The following is a 19116-nucleotide window of genomic DNA, read 5'->3' as shown; positions in this document are numbered from 1 at the left end:
CATCGTGATTTTTTCCCGGCAAACGGCCATACTGTGGACTGGTTGTTCTACGCTGGTCACACTGACCATTGCAGATTTCCTTATTTTCGTATTTGCTAAAAATGTTGATATAGTCTGAAAAAAATGAGCAAACAGGGGAATAAAAGCAAGGATGCGGCAGCGTCATCTGCCACTTTAAAAGTAAAGGTGTCCCGAGTAGCCGGAACAACGAGTTTAACATCTATTGGTCTTCTTTCCAGCGGATAAGCGAAAAGAAATTGGAGGCCTTTACGGTGGGCACCTTCTCAAAACGTCAACTGTCCAAAAAAGAGCTCGAAGACCAGAAGAAAAAGGAGGATGCTGCTGCTGCGGCACATGTAGGTGACTCCAGCTATAGCTTCCACCTCTCACTATAACCGAATGCGTTTTTTAGGCCTTCAAAGAGTTCGTAGAGACCTTCCAAGACGCACCCACCCCCTCCTCCAAAGTTTGGGTCAAAGCCGGTACCTATGATGCAGGATCCCGGCGGGAGGATAAGTCGGAGAAGGGCAAGCTATACAAGCCGGTTTCGAAGCTGCTGGACAAGAGCTCCGCCGACAAGATCGAGGATTACGCCAAGACCCTGGCCTCGGATCTCAAAAAGGACTCGGGTCCAGTGAAAAAGAAAAACCAGGAGAAGAAAAAGAGCAACTTGGAGCTGTTCAAGGAGGAGTTGAGACAGTAGGCACAGTTAGTAGTGCATGTGTATATTCCACACTAATTGATTCATGATTACAGGATTCAAGAGGAGCGCGAGGAACGCCACAAGTACAAGCACATGGCCGCAAGCCATTCCGCACCAGCCCAGCAACCTGCTGCATCAGCTGCTACTGTGCCCAGCAGTAGTGCATCCACAACCTCCCAGGCTTCAAACAGCTCTAAGGAGTCTGGATCGTTTGACACGGGCGATCCAAATACCACAAACCTTTACTTGGGCAACCTAAACCCCAAGATATCCGAGCAGCAGCTCATGGAAATTTTTGGGCGCTACGGTCCATTGGCCAGTATCAAGATTATGTGGCCCCGCTCCGAGGAAGAGAAACAAAGGGGCCGAAACTGCGGTTTTGTAGCCTACATGAGCCGCAAGGATGCGGAAAGGGCCCTGAGGACACTAAACGGGCGCTACATCATGGGCTACGAAATGCGTCTAGGCTGGGGTAATCTATAGATCTCATTTCGCATTATGTATAAATACTATCACCATTTAATAATTATATTAGGAAAGACTGTGCCCATAATGAATACGCCCATTTTTGCGCCGCAAGCCTTGCTGGAGATGACTCTGCCTCCGCCTCCATCAGGATTGCCATTTAATGCTCAACCACCACCCAGTGAAGCAGATGTTTTGCCCAAGAAAAACTACAAGGAGTTCAACCAAGAAGAGGACAAAGAGAACCTGGAGCGGGTAAGTAAAATTTGCTAGCTCTTCAAGAAATACAAATAAAAATGTTGAATTTTATAGATACTTGCCAAGTGCGTCGTTAAAGTCCATGTACCCACAGAGAAGTATGAAGTGCACCAAGAACATTAACTTTATAAGAACTTACGTGGCTGTGCGCTTTTTGCAGGGCTATTCTTAATGTTATTCATCGGATGATCGAGTTTGTTATACGCGAAGGGCCGATGTTTGAGGCACTGATCATGATTCGGGAAATGGAGAATCCGCTCTTCTCGTTCCTTTTTGACAACGAGAGTCCTGCCCACATCTACTACCGTTGGAAGCTGTTCTCTTTGCTACAGGGCGATACGCCCAATGAATGGCGGGAGGATGAATTTCGAATGTTCAAAAACGGACCGGTTTGGAAGCCTCCGATTGCCAACTTCTATACTCAAGGCATGCCAGATGAGCTAGTTGTTGATCCTGATGCTCCTGTGGTTCACAAGGGAGCCTTGTCCAATGCGTACGTTTAGCACAGATAATCCTCGGAACATGAATTTTTAATATCTATACTAAAACAGGCAACGCAATCGACTCGAGGATTTGATTAGGCATTTGACTCCAGAACGCGCTCGCATTGGGGATGCCATGATCTTCTGCATTGAGCACGCAGATGCGGCTGATGAAATCTGCGAGTGCATCGCCGAGTCCCTGTCCAATATAAATACATTGGCTTCAAAGAAGATAGCCCGACTTTATCTGATATCAGATATACTGCACAACTGCACTGTTAAAGTGGCCAATGCTTCGTTCTTCCGTAAATCGTATGTATAAAAGTTCATCAAAGTATAATCGTTGAAGTGACACCTATCACTTATTATTATTTAGTGTGGAAAAACAACTGTTGGACATCTTTGAAAACCTGCATAACTTCTGCATGAACATAGAAAGTAGATTGAAAGCTGAGGGTTTTAAATCCAGAGTCTGCAATGTAATTCGCGCGTGGGAGGAGTGGACAATATACCCCAAGGACTTTATGGCAGAGCTGACGGCCAAATTCTTAGGCAAACCTGTTAGTTAATTACATTTATTATAAATTATGCATATAGTCTAATGGAATCTTGTGTTTAGTACGTCAAGCCAGTCAATACGTCCCCTCAAGCCGAGGAAACTCGATCTGATGAGGCTCTGGACGAAGATATCGACGGCGCCCCTCTTTCCGGAGAGGAAAAGGACGACGAGGATCTAGACGGAGTGCCATTGGATGGAGCTGCTTTGCTTAAGAGCGCCTTGAAGCGAGCCATACCTGATGCCGATGCTGGTACTCCGAAGCGTGACACACCTAAAAACGATGAATACCTCGATGAAATCGACGGCATACCATGTAAGCATAAACATGTGATATATACCACCTTTCTATTACCAAAAATTCCGAAATTGCAGTGGATGACGATCTCGACGGTGTACCGTTGGAGAAGGAATCTAAATCTACGTCCAAAATGCCTGGCTTCATACCCTCAAAGTGGGAGACAGTTGACCCCCAGCAAGTAGAGGCGCAGGCGATTACTACCAGCAAATGGGACACTCTCGATCCGCCAGATCCCCCCAAGTTCTTCAGCTCCGACGACGACAGTGAAGATGACAGTTCGCAAAAGTATACCGACGAGATGCGACAGAAGTTAAGGGAAATTGAGTTGAAAGCAATTCAGTACCAGGACGAACTGGAGTCCGGAAAGCGGCGCCTGGAACCAGGTTGGACTGTTACCGAGCAAGTGGAATACTTCCGGAAACGATTGCTCAAACAGGACTCGCGATCTGACGCAGCTGTGGACTCGCCGCTGAGCTACATGCATATCAAATCGAAGAGCTCCAAGGTCACTGAGAGTCCAGCGCAGTTTAGCAGCGCTTCACGCAAACGATCGCAATCCCCGATCTCCGGTGCTGAGTCCAAACGAAGAGACTATTCACCCGAAGTCTCGCGCTCATCCAAATCCTCGAAACGTAACCGTACGCGCAGTCCGTCCAGTTCACCAAAGCGGTATGCAGACCGGTCGTCTCGCAGTTCCCGCTACGAAAGTCCCGCCTCCGGATCGTCCCGATCACGCACTTCTCCAACCACATATTCCTCGCGCTCTTCTCGCAGAGAAGAGGCTACTCCTCCGAGAAATCGCAGCGACAAGCACAAGCATAAACATAGGCACTAGAGTGTGCTCTTCGGACGATTTGTATTTAATTAAACATGGATTCTACATAAAAACACTTTCGTCGTTTGATTTAAATACACAGTATATATAATTTTAAATCTAAATGGTTTGTTAGGAAGTGGGACACACGCACAACACACGGCCCAGGCAGTTCGATTCCGCTCTGCGAATTTGTCTAAAAACATGAATCTAAGCAAGCTATCTTAAAATGATTACGATTTGTTAAGGAAAGCCGACCAACCAACACCAGTCCTCGAACCGTCTGAGCCTAGTCATATAAGCAGTGGTGATTATCATAATGTGAATACATAGATGTGCCTTAAAAGTAGATGCGAACAGCCTCCTCGGCATTCTGTTCCACGGGGCAGTAGGGGCACTTCAGTATGTGCCCAACACTCAGTTTGTGTAGGGCGTCGTTGGAAATGACATGACCGCAGGTCAACTTCTTCGGCGGGTTGTCCTCGGAAGTCTGCTGGCGCAATATGGGGCAGGCGAAGATCGAATGGAAGCGGAATTCCGGCTGCAGATCGATCTCAATGGGCAACTCGTCGCAGCCGTTCCACATGCCAAGGACTTGGCGTGACTGCATCACTTGCTTGATATTGAGCAAGGCGGGCAGGGCAGTGCATCCGGCATTGACCACGACAGACAGGGCAGAGTTCTTGCTGATGCCTAGCAGTTGGCATGCGTCTTTGAGGAATATGAACGACAGCTCTGTCCACATCTCCTGGCCCATGAAGTGCTTGTACGGCGAGTTCTCCAGTCCACTGGGCAGATATATGAAGCTGGCCATTAAGTTGGCTATTTCGTGCTCGTAGCGCACAGCAAACTTCTTAAAGTTCAGTCGAGCGTAGGAGATGGCCTCGCGCTGCGAGTCCAATCCGTAGGAGACCAGCTGCATGAAGCGCATCCGATGCAGTCGGAACTCTATTAGCGAGTGGCGAGCACTCAGTTGCTGCGAGTACATCTTCGCCCATTTGAGGGCGTCGGTAAGATCCCGCTTCTGGATCTTCACCCAAATGCCATAGATATCGGCGAACTCACGCTCCGAGTCAAACACATCCTGGGCATGCTCCGGCGACATCTTGCACTCGCGGATTAGGGTGCGAGCCACATCGTCCATGCCCTGACGACAATAGTGCTTGGCAATGGCCTTATTCAGCAGCATCAGGTTCTCCTCATCCTGCAGAACATCCACTCGCATGGTAGACGAGAAGTCGGCGCTAAAGTTGCGATCAATGGCTTTGCCGATCTTCGAAATGGATCCGTGCAGATCGCGGTGCTCCGTGGAGAGTTTCTGCACGCGCTCGTTGCACCTGGCAATAGCATTTCGGACGCTCTCCACTTGGCGCTCGGTAAGGCGTTGCGGTGCCGTCGGTTCCGTCTCCACCTGCATGCTCACCCCATCGCCCATGGGATCGTCCTGGGACACCTGGGTGCTGGAATTCAGAGTGGTCACCAGCTGCTCCGCCCTGCTGAGAACCTCTACCAGCTCGGACATCTGCGTGGCAATGTCACCGATGTCCGCCGCCGCGTTCTCGTGCAGCTGCTCCAGCTTGCTGACCACTCGGGTCAGGTCCTTCTCCACCGACGAACAGGCCCACGACTCGTCCATTGTTATCTCCAGTTTCGTGGGGTGAAAGCCTAGAAACCACTCACGCCAGGCGCGCGTTCACTTGCGATTTTACAACTATGCGCCTTCAAGGATTCCTTAAACTGCGATTCTTCAAAGTCACGGCGATATTCGGTGGTCCAGCGGAATATGCGTATTTATAAATTGTTAATTTTATAACACAAAGAAGTCGAAAACATTGGAGCTGGGTGGACCACTCGCGATGATATCGATATATCGAATGATTTGGACTTCGATAAAGGTCCATAGTGCTGAGCGAATTAAACTGTGCACATTCCACCATTTGTCATTTAACTGTTATATTGGAAATTCCTACGCTGGTACCTAATAATTAATAATCCATGTAGATGCTTAGTCTAGTCATTGATATATCATTGATTTTGATATAACGAAGTACAAATCATCGAACTAAATGTACCTTACACTTTACACTGTTATTGCCAGTGTGCTTAAGAATACGATCATTAAAAATATTCCATTATAGCATATCCCATATTTAAGCTTTCAAGCAGTGAAAAGGCTCCGTTAACTTAAAAAGATAACAATGTATCGATACTAATCGCACATATCGAATGACAAGCAGTGCTGCCCATCTCCGTTCGGTCGACTGAAAAATCAATTATTATTGCTGCTGCTTTCTGGCAGAGAAATTTATAACGACAAACAAACAGTTTGAAATTAGCGTAATTAGATAAGAAAACGAACTTTGAAACAAATCGCGTTAGTCTTAAAAATCAAACGGGTAATTAGAAAAAAGTACCTTAGAACACGAGAGGAATTCCAAGGACAAAATCTCCACCATTTGAATTCATAATTTTTAAAAATAAGTGATGAGTCTTAAGCCGAACGGCATTGAACCCAAATTACAATGCTGTGCCTCCAAAAATAAAAGCATCGCGAGCTAGAAGAACGTTTTCCAAAGTTATGTAGACAGTGACAAGAAACTGAAAATTACAAATTCAGGTGGTTGAAATGAAAAGATGCTGTGCAAATAACAACAGTGCACAGTTAGACAGTTTTACTTTCGCCAATTTTCAGTCAGTGCGCTTGAAAGCGAAATGGAAATCGGTCGGAAAACTCATAGTACTCGCTTGTGTCTGTGTGTTTGTGTGTGTGTGCGTGTGTGATAACAAGAGCGAAGAAGCTGCGAAATGAAAAATATGAAAACACGAAATTTCGCACACAGTGACGGTCAGCAATCTAGCAGTGATTGCCTTAAGTTAAAAACAAATGTGTGTTTTACTTACAGACTTTTAAATTTTTGGAGCTTATTAATTTAATAATTGATTGTATCGAAATTTGTATTTAATTTTATTTCCAATTTTCCGAGCAGTAAGAACTTTGTATATTTACACCACAAGAATTTACAAACAAATTGGTTAGCTATACAGTTGTGTCGGCTGCTGTAGCATAGCTCTCGGAAATTCCCGGTGCAGGCCCAAGCTGCAAATCACTTGTCTCATCAAAAATAAAGGAAAATAATGGCCGACGACGATTATGGGGAAAAGCGCGCCCGAATGGTGTGTCGGGTCCTCAGATCTGATCTGCCGAAAATTCGCTAATAGTTTCAAAAATTTGCCTGGCCAGTTCGGCAACAACATTCGAACTTTGCGTAAGCAGTCGTCGCTCTGTCCAGTTTTCCGTTTTTTTTTTTTGAACCCTTGGGCGATCAAAAACCGTTTTCCAAAAGCGAAATCGAAACGTTTTCTTGTGGAGAAGCATTGAATATTATTTATGCGGTCGTTAATTGTGAAGAGCGCCTGTGATTTGTGTGCGGGGAAAAGTGAAAATAATAAAGAATTATTAGACGGGCCGAAAAGAGCGAATTGCGCGAGCTAAAAATAAAAAGATCGGGACCGCTATTTATGTAATAAACTTTTTTGTTTTCCCGCAACAATATTCAAACGTATACAGCATTTTGCGCTGTGATTCGTGACCGATCAGTGATGTGAATACAACTTAAGCGAAAGCCGGATCAGCGAACTGTAGCATGTAACCCATTATGCATCTATGTATCTTTCAGATAATGCTTTAAACGTACAGCAAACCAACCATTAGCCAGCCAAAATGAGCCAATGTCAAAGTTAACCAACAACTAGAAACACAACGCATAGTCAACAGCTCGCAGTGAGCCACCAACGAACCAAATCGATCAGGAACACATAGGAGAGTTGCCTTAGGAACTAGCTTTAACCACAAACCATAGCCATACGAATCCCGACAGCCCACAGAACCCGGATCCAAGCCAAAATGCCCGCTACAGCCACATCCAAGCAGAGAGCTCCGCTCGTCGAGGAGGGCATGACGCCCAAGAAAACCGCCCTGATCATTGTCACCGTGATCGGATGCATTGCCATCCTGTGGCCGAAGGTTTTCCATCCCATGATGTTCGGCGGCGTTCCGCCGGCCCAGCCAAACTTCAAGGATCCGCGCGCAGCACCAGGCGGTGAGTCCTCAGGTTTCCCCCACAACAGTTGGCTTATACATCTTTAACTGCATTTCATTTCATGTACTACTTATTGTTTATGCCTTATTTTCAACATTTTCCTTTAATTTCCGTATGTGGGTGGTGTTGTTGTGTGGGCTGTGCCGTCGATGTTGTAGGATGTTGTGATGTCGTGCTGGACAGGGAGCAGTTCCTGAATGCCACCAAGAAGGACCCTGTCGAGCCCTTCGGTCCGCATTTGTATCGCAAGCAAATCAATGTTTACACGGGCGAAATCAGTATGTGGCGCAATTATGTTTTGCTTATTTGTTTTACTAACGGCTTGCGGCGCTACTAACGATCTACAAGATACAATCGATTAAGATACATTTAGGTCTATAGGTTTTTTGGCCCTACTAACGATCGATCTACAAGCTACAATCGGTTAAGATACATTTAGGTCTATTGGATTCGTGATTCTTGGATTCTTTATGGCTCTATAAAGTAGAAACATTACACAGTTTGGACTACGTTTCTTATCATTCAGATGTGCAACGTAAAACTGTAGGGAAACTTGCGTTGCTTGCCTATAATGCTTAAAATGTGAATATTACCCTTAACAAATGGTCAATATTATTAATTAGTTTATCGCGAGTAGCTGTATGTTATATTTTATTTCCTAACTCTGAGCTAAGTGCTTAAATCAATAACTGAGTTGATAACACCGCACCCTTTAAGTGCTACCCAACCTTTTTGTGTCACTAATGAATCCATCGTGGTCGCAGGTCTGCGCCAGGAGCGTCCAGCGCACCTGCATCCGGAATCCATATACCAGGCCATGAGGGAGCGGGGTCGCGCCATTCCTGCCACGCCCACAGTTCCGATTCTGGAACGGAAGACTTCGCCCAGTAATCCGCCGCCGCGGATCGTCGACGGACGGGTGAGTTGCGCCATGACCATACTGTGTGCATTATTCTCCGGACGATAAATCCATAATTATATTTATACTGGTCGGCGGACTGTGGTCGCACTGATTATAATGACAGCGGGATGAGACATAGCCGCGCTCGCGTTGGAAGTCATTTATAAATAGCCAAACGTTTATTTCATTCGGATTCGGGTTTTGTTTTTATGACACTGCACGCAAATTGAAGGCAAGAGAGGAAGCGCTAAAGAAAACACAAAAAGAATCTGCAAAGGATGAGTGGGAGATCGGCAGAATGTGGTGCTACGTATTGAACTTGTGCCAAATTCAGTGCGCCAGTTCCATTTTGCTCTCGTCTCTACGTTTCTGGTAGAATGGCCAAGGAGAACAAATCAGCTGTCCTCGCTTCATGTCAAAATACATCGGGGCGGATACGTAACTTTTATGATTACATGGCTTGTCGATAAAACACGTTCGATCTGCTAGCCTCCTATTACATAGACAGCCATTCAATGGTTTCTGAAGAGAACTAGCCTAAGAAATCTTTATGTCTCTGTACATCGCGGCGTATATTTGTATTTACTGGCGTGATTTGTATTTACTGGGGATAAATTCAATGTGATCTTGTTGGGTGGTGTTAAATTGGAATAACCCTTCACATATGGATGTACTATTGCTTATTTTTTAGCCGGGACCCATTCCTGGAATGCGTCCGCCCATGGGCGCGGGTGCACTGCATCAGCCACAACAGCGGGGCAGCAGCATGGGCTTCCTCATGCCACTCTACACCATCGGAATCGTGGTCTTCTTCGGCTACACCCTAATGAAGGTGCAATCCATCTCCATCTCGTTGATCGTGAACAGGCCATACAAAATCCTTTTCCTTGCAGATCATGTTCAAGAAGCAAGTGCCCAACGACCCGTACGGAGCGGCACCTACCAATCCTGCTTTCCGGCAGGAGGTCTTCGGACCACAGAACCACAGCCAGGTGGAGGAGTTGGGCGGCAGCAAATTGGGTGAGTGCCAGGCCGATTTGGATGCCATCTTCCGGATTATTACTCTCGTAGTTGGACACACACACACACAATCGCTCTAGCCACCGCACTCACGAGTCAATCCTAACCGAAAAAATGCATTTTGTACTCTTCTGCTTCCGAAAACCCATGCACACCGAAAATCATCCCACGGTATAAGGCTGGCGAGAGCATCAGACAAGTAAGCCAGCTAGTAATGGTTGCATAGATGACCATAGAGTTCCGTTCGTATCTTGAGTTTCTAGACCTCGACGAGGGCCTTTTGAGTTTTGAAATATGTCCTCCTCATTTGGTTTAGTATCGTAGCTCGTAGCGTATTTGTTCTCTTCATTTACCTAGATGTACTCATTCTAGATGTTGTGTGCCTATACTATCTATATTTACTAACACCGAATCGATCACGCCTCCATGGATATACATATCTATTTGGTTGCCACTCCTCCACCCGTGTAAATACTCCTTAGTTTCGTTAGTCCCTCGATTGATTCGATTTCCGGCCCTGATTACCAAACCGTACGACAATTTTATAGGAGCTGCTGCCGCAAAGAAGCCGGCCGCCAAGGACACCGAAAAGGAGCTGTACAACGCCAGCGTGTCGGCCACCGAGGTGGCCACCAGTTTGTCCGCCTCGCTGAAGAGCCACCAGCAGCTGAAGGAGGCGGAGCAGCTGATGGAGATCGAGAAGCTGCGCCAGAAACTCGAGAGCACGGAGCGGGCAATGGCCCAGTTGGTGGCCGAAATGAACACCGATCAGTATGAGGCAAAGGTTAGCATCCTGCATCCTGCATCCAGCATCCAGCTTCCCATCGCCATCGAATTGGAAAGCAGCTACAGATACAGATAAAACTATTGATTCAGATACATCCAGTAGATACATCATATCGTAGTGATTTCAGTTGTCCCATCTCGCTGCCATTTATTAATATTTGTTCTTTTTGTGTTCTCATTTTCAAGATGATTGCCCTCAAGTTTCTCAAGCGGCAGCCAAACTTCTAAGACAAAAATAACCATCATTCAGTTCACATAGAATCAGTCAGTAAACAGACCAAAATCAGACCAACAACAAATCAGATCACAACTAAGTACAACGAACCAAATCAAATAGATTGTTTCTGTTTTCTATTGGTTTCTAGTGACTAGATGAATCCTCGGAATGGTTTCTTTTACCCTGCCACACCTCCCGAAAGCCCTCAGTTCTAAAACTGTCACTCTGTCTTTAATCTTCGAGTCTAACAAGTGCATGGAACGGAATTCTCCCGACTCTGTTTCTAATTTAACCTGCTTGTCTGCTGTCGGCATGCGATATATTACCATATCTTTTCACATATGTATCTACTAACGAACCCAGTCTAAATGTGTTTGCATCTCACTGAGTACTCTCAATCTGAACTAAACTCTTATGATGGGGACATATTTTACGATTCAAAGCAGTCCTTTTCGAAATCTATTCGAACACTCTCTTTAGACCGATACATCACATTGCCAATAAAGATAATCGCAAACATCATTCCATTCTCAGAGCTACAAGGAAACTACTATATAAATATTCACACACTGTCGTTTCTACGTTTTTCATGTTTCTCACAAATGTGTCTAAAACGCAAAACCAATGTAAATCCAAAATTGATACCCTGTATTTTCATGGGGCTAGTTGTTACGGCCATACAAGGTTTGATAGACGCGGCCGACGAGCAATTGAATGGCCAAGACAAGCAGAGGGCGACGAGCGATACTGAAACTGATTCGAATAAGGTTAGAGATCGTCAAAGGGTCCGGCACGGCAATCCTTGAACATAATTTGTAACTCTCGGCCAAACGACCGACTATTTAATCTTTTTGTTTATTAACCAAGATCCTTCGACTAATTGAGTTCTGTTGCGTTTCACCTAACCACAACGAATTGAAGTAATTAATGCGTTCGATTTCCGAGTTCTGATTTCTGATTTCTGATTTCTGATTTCTTACGTTTTGAGGCTGTACAATTGCTTAGCTCTCAGATTCTACTGCCTGTTTTGAGATCGATTTCTAATCGCATTATCCTGTGTGCGCCCCGCAGAAAAACGACAACGAAAAACCGAGAGTGCAACCAGACAAGCAGAACCTTTCCAACGGACATGCAAAACCAAAGGACGACCAAAATCCGGAGCAGGAGACAGCGGCGCTGGGAGCCAGGAAACGCCGGGATCTGAGCGCTGAACGGGAACTGACGGTAGGCCATAGTATACCTTGTAGCACCTTCAATCCGTAGATCTTTGCCGTAAATAATCGAATATTGGTGCAGGTACTCGGCATGGAGTTAACAGCCAGTTGCGAGGGCGGCCACAAGTGGACTGGACGCCCTCCAACGCCTGTTTTCCGAGCGCCAAGCGAACATGTAAGTGCCACTGCCGCACAGTCCCCACCAGCTTCAAGTTGCCAACTTGACTTAACCAGGTCCAACTGATCCTCTATGACTAACTGCTACCCCAACGCTTCGAATATCTTTCCAAAAACTGTTCAAACTGGGATGTTTCTAAGCACTAACGTTTCCACTTGACCCAGTAAATCAGTAAAATCAAGTGATGCTATTGATTAAACAACATATCCTTTTAACCCAGCTCTGCGCATATGTGTTGAAGCTTCATAACCATGTACATGGCTCAAATACTAAATAGAATCCCCCTCCGATTTCAGTCCAAATTGGAAGACAACTTGCCGGAGCCGCAGTCCATTTACTTGGAAGGCGCCCTGGCACACGAGTCCCAGATTTTGGTGGCCGACTCCCAGATCAAACGCGAAGAAGTCTACGACTCGGAGCTCAATGGCTCAGCCGAGGAACCAGCCGTATGGATAAACTTTTCTTAGCCACATTAATTGATTAACTAATCTGGAGTGTATAACTTGCAGATCATTCTCAGCAGCAGAATGACATTGTCATTGATTAATTTGGACGCAAATCAACAAAATGGAAATGCAGGCAAATCCCCAGTGGAAAGTCCTCTGGCTGATGACATCGAAATAATTGGACACGACGAGCAGTAGACGAAAATGTATACTGATCGATTTTTATATATATTTTGGCAATGATAACGACTTGATGATTCAGACGAAACTATAATTGCAAGGGCCGAGTGAAATTTCGTTGCTAATTTCGTTCAACGACGAACATTATGACTGATTACCACGAAACAGATTTGCCAATAATTTGATATCTGATTTGTATATATACATATTGTATGTTTTGATATCTTCGTTTTGATTTAAAAAACGCCAACGTTTTGTCTCCCCTAAAGTACACCCAAAAAACACAGTCCTTCTGCTTTTGAACACTTTGCTCATTTTCGGTCAAAAGGAATGCCACTTGCATGTCTCGAAAACTCTTTAGCTCGTTTAGAAAACCGCGTCTTTGTGAACTGCTTGATTATTTGTGAATACTCTTAGTTGAAAATCAATGCAAAACTAGTCTACCATTAATCTAAGCGCATATGTATTTCAAGCCGCATCGTCTATTATCCGGCGCTCTTCGCATCAAATCCGTAGCTACTTGGCAATGAAATTACCTAAAACAAAACCGATCGATCGTATGATTGAACAAATAAAGTTAGTGCCACAGCGTTTGTGAATCTAGTATAATGAATAAATTGAAAACCGAACTTGACATCCCCACAAGTGTTTTGAATTTTAAAGTAATAAGAAACCTGTTACAGTCTAACCTTATAGGAATCGAAATCCAATATAATATATAATTTATGTTTCAATTTATCTACTTTTATTCAAAATATTCAAAAATAAGAAATGAACTCTGTAAAAAATAAACTTTTTAAACTAACAGTGCTTTAACATTGTGTTTAACAGAACGCGCCTAACAGCACTAAGTGTGCATTTTCCTTCTCCTGGTGTGTATACACTGGCTAACAGCTGTTTTTTGTCAATCTCCGCCACAATAATTACGTAAATTTCGGCAGGTTAGCAATTTTTGTATATTCCCCAGTAATCCTACGGATCTTACCATTAGCCATGCCCTTAATGGGTAGCGAAAAGTTCCAGGAACAATCCCAAATGTTCCTGTGGCTGGAGAGATGATGGGTGTTCCATGTACCATACTTTTGATTGTGGCTAATGTTTTTGGACCTCCATACCTTCCATAGCAAACCATGTCGCTGCTCCGTTCAAAATACTACGACCATCCCGATGGCGAGGATGCCTTTGGCAAGATAGTGGCCACCAACAAGTACGCGGTATCCGCCGGCTTGGCCTGGTCCATGTTCGACGTCCTGACGCTCTCCAAGCCGCAAGGATACCTGCCCACTCTGGGCCGATTCGCCTACAATACGGGTCCACTGATGGGCATGGCCACGGCATTTACCCTGACCACCCTGGCGGCTACAAATGCCCGCGGCAAGGATGATAAGTGAGTAGGAAACCAACCTGTTGATGATTATTGGGTCTTACCATATTCCAATTGCAGAATCAACTACTTCATCGGTGGTTTCGCGGCTGGCGGCGTCTTTGGAGCCTGGAAACACAACCACGTAGCTGGTCTCTGCGCCGGCCTCTTCCTGGGTTAGTTTAACCACTTCCCATGAACTTAAAACTCTACAGCTAAGCCACTTCTCCTTCCAGGCATCGCCGGCGTCATCAAGAAAATGTCCATTGAACAGGGCTGGGAGTTCTTCCCCGACACGCCGCTAAAGCAATATGGTGGTCTGAACATTGCCGAAAACAACTGGACCATCATGGCCGACCGTCCCAAGAACTGGACCACGGAAAAGCCACAGGAGTAGAAGGCGTAACGTCTAGTTTCCTATGTTTAGTTTAATGGTGATTCAATGAGGAAAAGATTCGGCAGTTACCGTTTGCCTTGCAACCGAATAAAAGCCAAGTCAGAAGTGATAATGCCACCCCAACTGTCGCCAATCCACGGCTGTCCATTAACTCTATCTAATGGTGCCACAGGCTGGGCTTCGTTAGCCGTTTCGATATGCAAACGAGTTGAATGTGTCACAGAAACTTATCAACTGTTGGCGTGAATGAATGACAAGCCAGAAGTCGGGGAAGCCGAAGGGGCCAGCGCAAAAGCAACTAACCAAAACATGGGGAAACAAGTCACGCTCGCAGCTCGGAGAGTCTTATGTGCTGCCAACAGTTTATTTCTTTATTTTCATCGGCCCATTTAAAATCCATGAATGTGCATTTACTCATGTTTGGCTCTTTTCACTTGGCGAGGTGAGTCATGCCGCAAGCATACATATGTATGCTTGGGCATTGGTAAAAGATGCCATTGTACGCATACTAATGTTGGCTCTTAGGCTTTTATTGGGCTCTCGAATTGGAATCCATCGATCCAATCTGACCAGCCCACAGGAATTCTTCCGAAGCATCCCAACCAATATCTACCTTAACCTTTGCCAACCTCAGCATGTTTTCTTCTGGCTCTCTGACGGTTTGTTCTTGCTGTTTCTCTTGCTGATTACTTTTTGCCAGATTTATTGCCATGGGGAATGAAAGTTGGTGTGCAGGAGAGGAGTGACCCTTAAGCTGGAGACCGTTAAGCCTGGGCTTACATGAGCGGTGCTAATGCTACAATTCTATTGACGCTCCGAATTAAATGGCGAGCAGAGGGAGTTGCAATCCTCCAATATATGCGCAATTAATTTAGCCAGTCACCTTGATCTCTGGTACCTATGTATGCCCACCCTACCTATCCAATGATCTGAAAACCAGTCGAGCAGCTTAGCAGCGAGTGAACCGAAGTGCGCCAGTGTATCCGAATCTCTGGCTGACTCTGACTAATCTGTGGCAGCTGGCTCCACTCCACCACTTCACCACTCCACATTACTTGGCTGCAAGCGGGCGAATCTGGCGGGGATGCTGGAGCATATAGGGGGGATTTTCGCGATCGCCGCGTGATTTATGGGAGATGAATGCTGCGGGAATGACATCATCATTGGCATCGCCTTGGGGGATGCGATGGAGTTTGCTATATGCGCGATCGCTTCTTCCTTGGGGAAGCCTACATTTAATTAAAAATAAAATAATTGTTTTTACTTTCATTTCCTGCCCTCGCCATAAATAACCAGGGGAAATTACTTGCCCGGGAGGCACAACGAATCGGTAGCCCTTATTCAATTCCAATTAGTGCCGCCTGTTATCGTTCCCAAAACACCCATATCCTCGCGTGCCGGCAGGATCTAACACTTAGGAGTATGCTAATTTCTGGCCGGGATTAATTCAACCCCCTGGCCATAAGAGGACAAACAAAGGCACTCAAAGTACTCGAAAGGCTTTCAAATTAATAAAACAGTAGGCGGTGAGTGAGACAGATATTTGTAATGTCAAAATATTGAGTCGAGGAGTTGTCCACGGACGGAATGCCATTAAAATCTACAATTGGTGGTACTTCTTTAGTATTGCAGTTGCGGAATATTAAGATACACATAATTAATAGTTATTGTCGCTGCTCAAATTCCAAGTGAATTTATGAAAGAACTAACACTTGAAAGCAACTTTCGGTCGATTAATCTGGCAATACTCCTAACATTTTGACCGCAACTGTGCTCGCATCGATGTGAAGTGGTCACGGAGCTGAAATGGCGGTGGTGGTGGCAAGGAGAAGGAGCTGCCGTCGTGGCAAGACGCTCGTAATTAATCTTATTGCGGCGCAGGGCGACTGCTCAACTCGCTCCGATGGAGATGCGTTTTCATGGAACTGTGCGGCGTGTAATCCTTTTCATAAAGTCCGCTCAACGCAGATCGGGCGACACCACGTCAAATTAATCACCATCACATCGCCGCAGCTAAGTGCTGCATCTGCATCTGCAACAGCAACAGCAACTGCACCGAAGGTTATCCAGTGCCTGAGCCCGTCACAATTCAGCAATTAAAGATCGGCGCGACACACAAAAGATGCATTTGTGAATGCTTTTGTATCTCAGTATCTCTGCATCATAAGCACATACATACGACTGTACGAGTATAGTGGCACGTCAATTGGTGTCAAACACCCAAGACTTGGAGTATTCGCTTGAGATTGATCAGCAAAAACTGTTTGCAATGTAGTATGCTTCTTAATTACCTTAATTGTCAAATCATGATATAAATTAACGTATTTTAAGTACTTTCTCTTCTTGTCATAAGAAGCAGTTATTTATTCCTTAGAAGATCGGGGCTGTTTTGGGCGCATGTAACCCATTTGACGCCACAGTATCATCCGACGATCATGGCTGTTTACGGAATCAGGGACACAATTCATCATTGGACACGAAACATGGCGAGCTGCAGTGGCTTCCACAGCAATGACACCTCCCCATTCCCATCTTTTCATGGCTCCGAGAAAACAGACAACCGCCTCATAAGATGCAAATGCAACAGCCGGCGACGGGTATGTACATACGTATATATATGGGTATATGGGTATCAGATTCACTTAACCCGATCCGCAACGGGGTCATAAGTGCAGGGTAAATAAAACATTTTACTGCCGCGGCGAACGTGCCGCCCAGAAGAGCCGAGATGGAGCTGCATCCGAAGAAGACTGCGGATGGAAACAAATGAAGTGATTGAATGCGTTGCGCAGACGCAGTCAGTCGGGTGGGAGGCTTACGTACTATATGTAAATATATGTACATATAAGTAGTCATAGGAAGAGGGAACGGGAAGCCCCCCAAATGACAGAGGCACGCGTTGGGTTGCCTCGCAGCGAAAGATTGATTGGATTTTTGTTTCCTTTCCGAGTTCATCAATTCAGACAATCTAAATGGAAATACTCAAAAAAATGCTTTTCGGTGCTGGTCGGTCCTACGTCAATTTAACACTCCACCAATCGCATGTTCGAGTAATCGGAGACTGGGGGAAGATCTCCCAATCAATCAAATGGCTGCTCTGGGTAAAAGATCTTCTTCGTTTCTGCTTACGAGCACCAAGATCTATTGCCATGCCTAATAGGAGTTCTCATGGAGCTAGGCTTATCACGTCTGATTTAATTCTCTGCTTGAATATGAAAATATTGACAATAAGCTAAAAGTATTACATCCCAAGAATTGAATAGAATAGAACTACATCGCAGGCATTGAATACATTTCGAATCCCATCCCATGTTCATTGCTGATGTGAAACAGATTGCCGTCAAAAGTATTTACTTTGTGGTAAAACTCATTTGATTTGGTAATAAAACTACATCGAATGTTGAAGGGCGTGAACGAAAAGCATGCAAATATGCTGAGAAGGGAGTGCATAAATCAAATAGAAATTCGTCACAAGCGACATTTCGCTGCAACCACAACCCCTCGCGATCCTTCAGATACTATTGTATATAGTACGATTTCGCTGGCAGGGACATGCAACATTTGCTGCAAATGAAGTGAGGCCCATGGGCCTTGGGCACTGCAACGCCAATGCCTTCGTTTTCCAGCTGGAATCGCAATTATTTTCCATTCCAAGTGGGCTGGCTGTAGAAGGGTTACTGCTCCTTTTGTTCAACTGGAGCGAAGCTCCTCTTTCCTGTGGATTCTCTTCGCGTTGTTTGTCGGGTGTCTTTGGAATAACAAAGTCGGCAGTCAAACCTCGAGATACGTGTTTTCATAATTCGAATTTGAAAGTAGATTAAGATGATCTCTAATAAAAAACCTACTGTAGTGGGTATATGTTGTTACATGGTATTTCGGAAATATTCTTTTGCTCAAGTGTTCAACATACATGGGACCCACTGTAGTTTTCAGCTCCACCTCGATCGCATTGCTTTCCTCAGTCTCTCACATGCATCATACGAGAAGAACGAAGAACTTGGACTTGAAGTGCTCGACGGCGTCGCTGGCTCTTCAAGTGGCATTCTTCAACTGCCATTCCTCGGCTCGGATTCTCCCAGTGCTGCGGCTCCCCGTTCTCCACTTTCTGAAGGGGCTTCCGTTTAGCTCTCCAGCATAATAAATCTTCGGCGGGCGGGGCCATCCGACCGCAGTACTGCGATCGTGACGCATTTGAACTTTGCTTCCCATATTTCCAATCAATACCAGTTGATAATTCTCCCTCTGCCTCGCTGCAGAAACTCTCTCAATTGATAAACCATAAGCCACAAAAGTTGGGCACACCGAATAAATTTGAGTCTGAGCAGCATTTAAATTTGATTTTCGAGCTCCAGTTCGGGGCTTAAGTGCTGTTGATGGCAGCTTCCAAATTGTATCCATTACGCACTCGGAAGCATCTGGATGCGAGGCAACAAGCTCGGCATTAAAAAAATTTCATTTTAAGTCAGTAATTTTTGCAAAAGATCTTTGCATCCGGAACTCCGAAGTGCCTTTTATAGGAGACTAACTTTAATTTGTAAGTAAGTTTAGAGATAAGTTTACCCCTGATATTTGGAATGCAATTAACTTTTTTTAAATGCTTTATTAACAGCATTTTTCCTCGAGTGTATGCATATATAAAATTTACCAAAAGTGCATTGGCCGCGCCGGCGCAAAAGTGGAAAAAGAGGGAGCAATTTCGGGAGCTTTCAATTGTTTGACTTCAGTTGCGCCTCCC

The 19116-nt window shown here is 45.2% G+C and overlaps 4 protein-coding genes across 22 annotated transcripts; 3 read left to right on the top strand and 1 right to left on the bottom strand.

Annotated features, from left to right (window-relative positions):
- The first annotated feature begins 11 nt into the window (after positions 1 to 11).
- LOC6547661 (U2 snRNP-associated SURP motif-containing protein) lies at positions 12 to 3655 on the top strand. The gene is made up of 11 exons (XM_001974952.3): positions 12 to 180; positions 240 to 356; positions 413 to 699; positions 757 to 1175; positions 1239 to 1423; positions 1481 to 1524; positions 1587 to 1919; positions 1978 to 2220; positions 2285 to 2468; positions 2528 to 2780; positions 2840 to 3655. Exons 1-11 carry the CDS (start codon positions 124 to 126, stop codon positions 3598 to 3600), a joined length of 2883 nt encoding a protein of 960 aa, XP_001974988.1. The 5' UTR covers positions 12 to 123; the 3' UTR covers positions 3601 to 3655.
- On the bottom strand, positions 3605 to 5454 carry LOC6547662 (E3 ubiquitin-protein ligase RMND5A). Its single transcript, XM_001974953.3, has one exon. The coding sequence runs from the start codon at positions 5213 to 5215 to the stop codon at positions 3920 to 3922; it is 1296 nt and encodes a 431-aa protein (XP_001974989.1). The 5' UTR covers positions 5216 to 5454; the 3' UTR covers positions 3605 to 3919.
- A 322-nt stretch (positions 5455 to 5776) lies between these two features.
- LOC6547663 (resistance to inhibitors of cholinesterase protein 3) lies at positions 5777 to 13255 on the top strand. 19 transcript variants are annotated; one of them, XM_001974954.3, is made up of 12 exons: positions 5777 to 5975; positions 7257 to 7679; positions 7838 to 7957; positions 8444 to 8598; positions 9272 to 9412; positions 9474 to 9600; positions 9779 to 9799; positions 10149 to 10384; positions 11675 to 11827; positions 11900 to 11992; positions 12292 to 12441; positions 12505 to 13255. In XM_001974954.3, the coding sequence occupies exons 2-12, from the start codon at positions 7484 to 7486 to the stop codon at positions 12637 to 12639; spliced, it is 1527 nt and encodes a 508-aa protein (XP_001974990.2). In that variant the 5' UTR covers positions 5777 to 5975; positions 7257 to 7483; the 3' UTR covers positions 12640 to 13255. The 19 variants fall into 19 exon arrangements, with proteins under 19 accessions (XP_001974990.2, XP_026836276.1, XP_015012210.1 ...); XM_026980472.1 differs by lacking the exon at positions 5777 to 5975 and adding an exon at positions 6022 to 6196; XM_015156725.2 differs by lacking the exon at positions 5777 to 5975 and adding an exon at positions 6778 to 6845.
- Positions 13256 to 13476: 221 nt separating this feature from the next.
- On the top strand, positions 13477 to 14504 carry LOC6547664 (NADH dehydrogenase [ubiquinone] 1 alpha subcomplex subunit 11). The gene is made up of 4 exons (XM_001974955.3): positions 13477 to 13562; positions 13746 to 14008; positions 14066 to 14160; positions 14221 to 14504. Exons 2-4 carry the CDS (start codon positions 13752 to 13754, stop codon positions 14379 to 14381), a joined length of 513 nt encoding a protein of 170 aa, XP_001974991.1. The 5' UTR covers positions 13477 to 13562; positions 13746 to 13751; the 3' UTR covers positions 14382 to 14504.
- Positions 14505 to 19116: the final 4612 nt, after the last annotated feature.

This window comes from Drosophila erecta, unplaced genomic scaffold, assembly GCF_003286155.1.
Source record: "Drosophila erecta strain 14021-0224.00,06,07 unplaced genomic scaffold, DereRS2 tig00000092-arrow-pilon, whole genome shotgun sequence".
Taxonomy (NCBI): Eukaryota; Metazoa; Arthropoda; class Insecta; order Diptera; family Drosophilidae; genus Drosophila; species Drosophila erecta.
Note: the sequence above shows the minus strand (reverse complement) of the source record. Positions and strands in the feature narration are given on the sequence as shown.

What these genes read in the sequence shown, in the direction of transcription:
- LOC6547663 (XM_001974954.3), top strand. Translation starts at nt 7,484, where the DNA reads ATGCCCGCTACAGCCACATCCAAGCAGAGAGCTCCGCTCGTCGAGGAG. An exon ending in TCCGCGCGCAGCACCAGGCG is followed by an intron (nt 7,680 to 7,837) that starts GTGAGTCCTCAG and finishes TCGATGTTGTAG; the next exon opens with GATGTTGTGATGTCGTGCTG. An exon ending in CTGGCGAGAGCATCAGACAA is followed by an intron (nt 9,800 to 10,148) that starts GTAAGCCAGCTA and finishes ACAATTTTATAG; the next exon opens with GAGCTGCTGCCGCAAAGAAG.
- LOC6547661 (XM_001974952.3), top strand. Translation starts at nt 124, where the DNA reads ATGAGCAAACAGGGGAATAAAAGCAAGGATGCGGCAGCGTCATCTGCC. An exon ending in CGTCATCTGCCACTTTAAAA is followed by an intron (nt 181 to 239) that starts GTAAAGGTGTCC and finishes TCTTCTTTCCAG; the next exon opens with CGGATAAGCGAAAAGAAATT. An exon ending in CCAAATTCTTAGGCAAACCT is followed by an intron (nt 2,469 to 2,527) that starts GTTAGTTAATTA and finishes TCTTGTGTTTAG; the next exon opens with TACGTCAAGCCAGTCAATAC.
- LOC6547662 (XM_001974953.3), bottom strand. Translation starts at nt 5,215, where the DNA reads ATGGACGAGTCGTGGGCCTGTTCGTCGGTGGAGAAGGACCTGACCCGA.
- LOC6547664 (XM_001974955.3), top strand. Translation starts at nt 13,752, where the DNA reads ATGTCGCTGCTCCGTTCAAAATACTACGACCATCCCGATGGCGAGGAT. An exon ending in GCCCGCGGCAAGGATGATAA is followed by an intron (nt 14,009 to 14,065) that starts GTGAGTAGGAAA and finishes TTCCAATTGCAG; the next exon opens with AATCAACTACTTCATCGGTG. An exon ending in CTGCGCCGGCCTCTTCCTGG is followed by an intron (nt 14,161 to 14,220) that starts GTTAGTTTAACC and finishes TTCTCCTTCCAG; the next exon opens with GCATCGCCGGCGTCATCAAG.